The sequence below is a fragment of the Astatotilapia calliptera genome, chromosome 8, assembly GCF_964374335.1.
Source record: "Astatotilapia calliptera chromosome 8, fAstCal68.1, whole genome shotgun sequence".
Lineage (NCBI taxonomy): Eukaryota > Metazoa > Chordata > Actinopteri > Cichliformes > Cichlidae > Astatotilapia > Astatotilapia calliptera.
In genome coordinates, this window is record NC_137429.1 from 6,009,265 (window position 1) to 6,017,330 (window position 8,066).

The 8,066-nt window shown below is 41.9% G+C and overlaps 1 protein-coding gene across 2 annotated transcripts; it reads right to left on the reverse strand.

Moving 5' to 3' along the window:
* Positions 1-444: 444 nt before the first annotated feature.
* Positions 445-5,567, reverse strand: sost (sclerostin). Of its 2 annotated transcripts, XM_026178101.2 has the most exons (3): positions 5,413-5,553; positions 5,050-5,309; positions 445-2,475 (listed from the first exon to the last, which is right to left on the reverse strand). In XM_026178101.2, the coding sequence occupies exons 2-3, from the start codon at positions 5,306-5,308 to the stop codon at positions 2,066-2,068; spliced, it is 669 nt and encodes a 222-aa protein (XP_026033886.2). In that variant the 5' UTR covers position 5,309; positions 5,413-5,553; the 3' UTR covers positions 445-2,065. The 2 variants fall into 2 exon arrangements, with proteins under 2 accessions (XP_026033886.2, XP_026033887.2); XM_026178102.2 differs by having other exon boundaries at positions 5,050-5,567.
* Between the last annotated feature and the right edge of the window lie 2,499 nt (positions 5,568-8,066).

Genomic DNA, 8,066 nt, shown 5'->3' on the forward strand with positions numbered 1-8,066 from the left:
GGGAAGGCCACTGCAGGGCTCAAGGCTATCCCAGGCCTAATTCTATGTGTCAGTTTACAGTCTTTACTATCCTGTTTAATACAGGCTAAAATCGCATAATAGCTTATTGTAGAACTTGTTAACAGAGTGTTAAAAGGTGGGTTTAGTGTACTTATTGGATATGACAGTTAAAGACTTTTTATAGAGATTGCTTAACTGGTATTAAAATGCTTAAGATTAATGATTTGAGTGCCTTTGAATACATGCTCAAAGATATCCAAGAAACCTGCTGTGCTCAAGTACCAGCCTTCACTTTTGCAAAGGGAGTTGACAAATGCATTCATATCTGCTTGCAAAGTCTTTGTTATAGCCTGCAAGTCATTTATTATATACTACTTATGAATGAGAGCAAGCTGACACGTTGCCAGTTAACACCTTGGAAGACAAATGATACCAAAAAAGCCGTTTCTTTCAAATATATCTGGCTTTACTTTATTCATGTACTGTACAGTTTTTCACTTCCAAAGTCTTTATTATACTATATGACAATAATGGCTATCATTTACTACAAAAGGTTGCATAAATAATTTAAATGTGGAAATAAAAAATAAATATGTAGTTCATTCTTTTTTTTTTTTTTATAACAGTCCTTCGTTGTGTCTGTAGAAAAACGGCCTTTCCTGCTTCTCTGTAACACCTTGTCATGTGAGGGCAGAAGACCACACAGGTATGATATGTACAATCGCGCTATGCATCGCAGCTCTCGGCTAACATAACAAGCCCCTTCCAGTTGCTCTTTCAAACACACAGTTGGAAAAAGAAGCAAACATAGTCAGCATAGACTGGACAACCAAATCAGAAAGCAGTTTGAGCAGAGCTGACAATATGTGGAAACACTGACTATTCTTCATGAGTTCAGGAGGAAGGAGCTCGCTCTGTCGGCAGTGACACACTGGGTTCCTCTTCCTTGCTGGATTTAATCATAAAAACCCAATTATTGTTTTTATTGTGTTATTTTTATTCCTATCTTTCCTGACTGAGCTATTTACAGATTGAGAGCGGAGAGGAGTGGAGGTGTCTTGCAACCAGCAGGCTAATACGGCAGATGGATTTTGGCTCGCTCACTGCTCTGTTTGGCCCGTTGCAAAAGAATTCCAGTGTGGGTGTGCTGGAGAGCGCTTTGCCCCTAGGTAACAACACAACCACGCACATTTTCTGATGCCTCCTACACACCATGTGCACTTTTTTGTGTGTGATTCCAGCAAACAGGAACCGGCTATGACGACAGGAAGAGGCTTTTTTTATGACTCAAATCCCAGCACAGGAATGGGCTCATTTAGTGATTAAGAGGAGCCACAGGAAGGCCCGGTGCCCGTGTGGTGTTAGTGCTGCTTTCTCCTCTACTTCTCTGTTTCTTTGCGTGTACTTGTGGGGAAAGCACTACCGTAACTGACAGGGCTGGTCAGGCTTCAGCAGCGTGGAGAGTGCTGTAGGTCTGTCCTGATGAGTGAGGCCTTTAGCGGGCTGTCAAAGAACCGCCTGGACCGCAGTATAGACCAGGGCCTCTCAAAACCTGTCAACATGCCTCCATCAGAGACCCCAGAACTGCCGCCTTCTCCTCTCCACACACAGCTGAAAGGAGATGGATTACAACCACTCTGGAGCAAAGATACACCTTTTTTCAGCTTTTAACAGAGCTGCACCGAGCGTAGGTCTGCATCTGCTGGATGTTTGTACAGATGGGTCTGAAACCTCGGGGAGGAGTTCTTATTTTTCATAAAGAAAAGCTGTTGGAGTGGAAGTCTGAGCTGTTGGGGTTATCAAACACCATTCATCTTCATGGCAAGCCCTGGCACTGACTCATTTTGTCATGCAAAAAAGCCAAGTTCACAAATATGCAGACAGGTGGCTGAACAATATATGGACTGACGACTTAAATCAGTCCAGCATTTTAGCTTATGGATTTGCAGTCTTTGAAATTGTATCTCCTCGCTATTTGAAGGAGATATGTTGGTTGATGTGTTGTGTAACGTGTGCGTGAGTATGAGTATATCTGTCCTCTGTCCCGGGATGCCAAGGGGGAGGATCAATATGAGTTCCCCGTCAAAGGCGTGTTGTTCTTGCTCCGATCTTGAGGCAAACGACTGTGCTTCTTGCTGCGTTGCGTCTTAGGGACCTCCTTGGCCACCGACTGGTTGTGATGCGGCCTAAAACGCTTGCACTTGCAGGAGGTGACCACGCGGATTTTGTACGTCCGAGTGTTGCTGTTGGGACACTGCAGCTGGACCCTGCGTGTCCGGGAGTGCGCCGGGATGCAGCGGTAGTCTGAGGCGCTGCTTCTCCACCACTTGCCACGGAGGATGGAGTTCGGCATGAGGTGCGCCGGCAGGCACTGACCCGAGCACACCAGCTCTCGGATAGGCTTGGCACTGCGGCAAGAGCCGTCGGTGATGTAACGGGTCGAACGCAGCTCCCTGCAGCTCACCTCCGAGGCACCTGGGTTGAAGAGAGGAGATAACAGTTAACACTCATGGATCGAGTCCAGAACAAACACGCACAGTGCTGCGGACTTTCTGCAGGGCGACTGCAGCTGTGTCTTATTTCAGTGTGTGATCATTTGCCTCGGTCTGTTTCTGACTTCACGTGTGGCGTTATTTATGTGAAAAACAAACAACGTAAGGCCAATAAAGTCTGAACCGGAGGCAGCGTTACATTTCAGCTCCGACATGTTACGAGACACAAAAGAGCAGCTGAAAAATCCACTTTTCTAAATTCAGCCTAATACAGTAATTTTTTACTTTTAACTGGAGGCTTAAGCCAATGAGATCAGAGTTTCTGAATTTGATTTATGGTCTGATCATTAGCTGACAACTGGGCCTGACGAAGAAATCCAGCTGGCAGCAATCAGCTGATAGCAAATCCAGACCAGAGGGCCATTAAAAAGCTCAATCAAACCGAACGGAGGTTTGGTCTGGAAGGAAAAAGCTGGCATTCACCGTTGGCCCTCAGGAAATGTATGTGGTGATGGAAGAGTAAATAGCTGTCTGGTTATTTTAAGGCAGCGCTACAACTGTACACTTCTGAATAAACTGGACATCTGCCAGGCTGATTCGAGACAGCACACTCAGGCTGTAATCCTATATTTCAGCTGCAGCTTTTTAACAGCCGTACGCATGAGTTATTGTCCTGTCTTTCTTTTTCTTTTTTCTTACAAGCTGCATGTTCAAAAAAAAGGGAAAACGAGGAGGCAAAAGAACTGTTGGTTAAGAAATGATACACTCGGAGAAGGATCTGTTTTCCTCTGTGGCTTTCTTTGCAAAAAGGGCTGAACAAAGGATTTATGTGAGGTGACTTCCTTTTTTTCCCTCCTCACGAGAACATGATCTAGCGTTATTCTGCGGCTGCTGGTGAAGGCGACCGCAGAAGTATACAACGCCTACAGCGTACACCGGGTGGCGGTTTGCACCAGTTACCACCATATGCCAAAACAGACAGGTTGTCTTATTTATGAAGCACCAGGATGTGTTTTAATCCAGCATAACATTTTCAATTCTCCACCCTGGTTGTAAAATTACTAATTAGCCTGAAATTTTCATGATTACACACTAGACTACTGTAGAGTTGCGTGAGCTGTTCTTTTCCCTCAGCTGTGGGAGACAAGCCTCTGGGGAAGACTGGAGGGAGGCCAGGCAGTGGTCACAGCCTCTTTTGTGACCCCACAGGGGAAGGGATAATTTGAGAATTAAGATATGGCTGAAGAAAATAATCCAGGAGAGTTCTGCCTCCATAAACTGCACATTCACTGTAAAAGCAAGAGATGCATTTTCCATCCTTGCTAATAACGAATAAATTCCTGTTAAATGAGATCTTCTGGAGCTGTTGCTTGGCGTGTGATTTTTTTTTTCCTTTTTTTTTTTTACCCTTTAAGACAACAAAATCAGTCACATTAACTCTCCTCGACTTAATAATCACTTCTTGTCAGCTGTTGCTCTTCTAATCTAATCAATCACCTCCTCTGATCTCCAAATCAAGGGGCCATAATTGAACAAAAATGTTGCACCACCCATCTCGAATCCATGAGACCAAGCATGAGATTATCCTGCATGCGCCACTTAATCAGAACACACAACCGTTACCGGCCACAGGTGGGAATCATTGTCAAAGGCAGTGTTGCATTTAAAAAGCAATTTCTAACCCCCCCAAAGACATCTCCCCGAAGAGCAAACTGTGGGCTTTTTTCTGTTTGGGAGACATGTTGTTGCAATCAAATAGTTATGGTGGAAGTAGAGCTTGACTAATAGTATAAAGAGAGAAGGAAACAACCTGGAAGACAATGTGAAAAAGCCCCGATGTCTCACTGAATGCTGTGTGTAGGGGAAGAAACCACAGGAATGTGCGTCTGCGCCGCTCTCATCACCCTCACCTCTGGATTAAACCAGATCTTTTACACTCTTCTTAATCAGGGAATTGATGTGATAATGAAGCACGATGTAGAGGCAGGGTGTTTTAGGGCAATTTCTAAAAAGCCACATTAATTTGGAGAGCCTACATTTTCCACATACACTGAATATTTTTGACACAAGATTTTAAATTGTTGTTTTAAGCCAGAGAAAAAGTTGAATTAAAGTTTAAAATTCTTAAATGTGGAAAATATAACGAGAAGTAAACTTTCCTAATTTATATCACATTTTTGTGTATTAAGTAAAGGTTGGGTGTACAGCGCAGTTGGGTCCACGTTTATTCTTTATAAACGTGCACTAATTGGAAATGGGGACCTAAAATCAAATAAATAAGCATTTATGCTCCTTCCTGCTTGTTCTCATACAAGCTGGGAATAGGTTTTAGGCGATAAACCCGAAAGTTTTCTAAATTTAAGCCTTTTAATGAGTTTTTATAAAGCTCTGACGGATGGTTAATTTTACGCACAGGAGCCTCCAATTAAGAGATCAAATTAAATCACTTCAGCATTTAAACTTTAAGCATTGCGTCGATTTACTTACTGATCTTTACCGTTTAATTCTTGTAAAATTAAATATTTAACATTTGCTCTGTCATCTTTATCATACTTACTGTAGGAAACTGCGTTTGCCGCCCGTCCGCCGTTTTTTGCCCTGTTATTCATAGCGTTGCTGTTGTTGTTGTTGTTGTTATTGTTGCTGTTGGACGGCTGTAGTATTGCCTCCAGCGGCGTCCGCGTATTTTCTCTACGTTCTGGTAAAATCTCCGTGCCATCATTTTTTAAGACCTTCCATCCCTTCACAGCGGTGCAGCATCCCTGGAGCAGCAGGAAAGCCGAACTGGAGACGAGGAGGGCCACAGACACCTGCATGCTTGTCGGTCAGCAGGAATAAATCACACAAGGAGATTTAAAAAAATAAAATAAAAAATATTAGTTAAAATTTAAAAAACACACACACACATACACACACATACACAAGAGATGTCCTTCTGAACAGGCTGATCACTTGCACTCTCAACGCAAGAGGCGAATGCGGTATTTAAGCCCTGCGCAAGTTTTCGTCAGGGCTGACAATTAGGCGCTTACACAAAGTGGGAGGGATTGAACCTGGCCGAGAGATTCATTGAGAAAGGAGGAGGGGAGAGGTTTGGATGAATGCGCAGAGAGAGGAGAGAGCAGGAGAGGAGTAACAGAGAGAGGAGAGACAAGAAGAAAAGTAATAGAAAACTGAGAAGATCAAGGAAGAAGAGACCGCAGTGAAGGAAAATACAGATATGAGCAGGAGTGCTTCCATTATTTATTTACTTATTTTTAAAATAGTTATTCAGAATATTTGATCAGAAATAAAAAGAGTGTAGAGGATATTAGCGAAGATTTCCAGGCTTGTGTGGAGCCTTATGCCTTCACACAGTACATGTGTTTTATATGAAAAGTGTCTGCACAAGTGCCTGAAAATCATTTTGTCAAATATTTAGACCCTTTATTGAAGTAAAAGCCATAATCTTACAGCTAATGTGTTTTGGGTCAATGTGTTTTGGCCATTTAGAGCAACAGTGTGGAGATATTTCCATCTACACGCAATAAAAGTAACATTTTCTTCTTTTTTTGATCTTTAAATGCTTCACAGTACTCATTATGCTATTCAATCATAAAAATTGATTCATTAATGTACATGTCATTTTAATCACCTTTACATACAAAATAATAAGTAACCAGACCAATGTCTGCATTGGTCAGTTAAATGCTTGAATAAAATTCTGAAGTTATGCTCTACCACTTATCCATGTCCTTATCCACTGGTGTTGGGGATTATAAGTCGAATAATTCTGGGCTGGTGAGATGAAACTGAAAAAGGAGAAGAGAGGGAAAGGTCAAAGGAGAGTGGAGGAAATGGGAGTAAAAAGAGGTAAAATAAGGGGGATGAACGCCAAAGGAAAGGATTGAAAGGACAGAGAAATAAAAAGAGAGAGAGAGATACTGGAGAGGAGCTTACTTATGTCGGAGAGTGTTGAGTGAGGCAGCTCATCTGCACATCGCTCTGTGCCGCTGTTGTTGTTACTGGATTTAAGTGCACCGGTGCATCTTCTCCTCCCCCTTCTTTAACAACTTCCGCAGCATTACGTGTCTCAAAAAGCATCTTTTTTTTTTCAAGGGGGTTTATTTTGGACTGCATCGCAGGGTGCAACTTGTTCCACTGCTGCTGCAAACATGCGCCACACGCACTCCTCCCGAGACACGTTTTTACCCTGTCTTTGACTCAAGGCTACACAAATTAATCATTTGATCCTTCAAATTAATTACCCATCATTACACTTCTCAGCAGAGACACTTAATATAACGAGATGTGAAAATCTAAAAACGTATGAGCACATCAACATGTGTTCTGAGCACAATTTAAATGTTTGCCATGACAATCCAATATTCCATATCCACATATCTGTTTTAAATGAAATGTTATAGACTGTGAGTTCTTGGCACCCCTCATATCCCAGTGATTTGATGAGTGCTGACAGATGGAGGCTCTTCCATTCAAACACTGCCCTCTTGAGGGAGACTAAACAAGTTTTGCATGACACTGTCTGGCTCTACTGATGGGTACAGGCATGCAGATCTTTGGTTTTTATCTCTTAAACTCTAAAGTGGTTCTCTCGGTCAGTATTGCATCACTCTAACCGCTCATTGAGGCACCGATGTGCTTCCATAATCATACACACCCCCCTCATTGTCTTTCTAGTTTTACACAAGCCTCAAATGAGGGTTTGAAGCTTTGGCCAACTGGCCCATCCATCACAATTTAAAGTGGTGAACATAATGGGGATAAGATTAAATGACATTTATTGTTAAGGAGTTTTGAATAACATCATCCAGTCAAAAACATTTTCTTCTGAAGAGCAAGTAACAACAGAGCTTTTCATCATTTCTAAAAGCCTCGTATAGGGGCCACTCTTCTTGAGTGTCAAATCCAATTATCTTTCATATTTGCATTTTCAGTCCAGCCTTTAGGAGCATAACAGTCCTTTCTTGTGTTAACGTCCCTGCATCGACTGTAGGTATGTACTAGTGTTGTTTTACAGCTGCTACTTGATTTGATGGAATTAAAAAAAATGTCAAATGTTGGTTTAGAGAGAACAAGTTTTTTTTCTTGGGGCTAAAACCAAATCTGCATTAAAAGTGAAGTAAAAAAAACACAACACAGCAAAAACACTGAGCAGAAATGAAGATAAGAACATGGAACTTTCAAACAACAAGAGAAAACAGTCTTCAAATGGGGTTTGCGAGCCCTGAATATTAATTGTAGTTAAAAAGACTTAAAAAGCACCTGGATCTGTAACTCTGTTGTTCACAATAGTGAAGCTGCTCCTTAAGCAATAATCACGTCAGAGCTGAAAAACACTTTTTACTTTCAAAAAAGTACATAAAGAGAAATTTTGATACCTTCTGTGCAACCGCAGTACAGCTTCAAACATCAGGACACATTGCTGTGAAAACACAAAACAGTTTTTGCAGTAATTTAGCATTTTTTGTGCGTGTGTGCGGATAAATACTGTAATTGTTGACCGCCTGCTCATCTGAGCTTAACAGAACGACTCAAGTCATTCAACTCATTAATGTAGAAGTGTTGTTATGC

Bases quoted from the DNA above. Each gene is read 5' to 3' on its own strand.
- sost (XM_026178102.2), bottom strand. From the start codon at position 5,308: ATGCAGGTGTCTGTGGCCCTCCTCGTCTCCAGTTCGGCTTTCCTGCTG. The intron at 2,476-5,049 runs GTAAGTATGATA...TCTTCAACCCAG, and splicing joins GGCAAACGCAGTTTCCTACA to GTGCCTCGGAGGTGAGCTGC.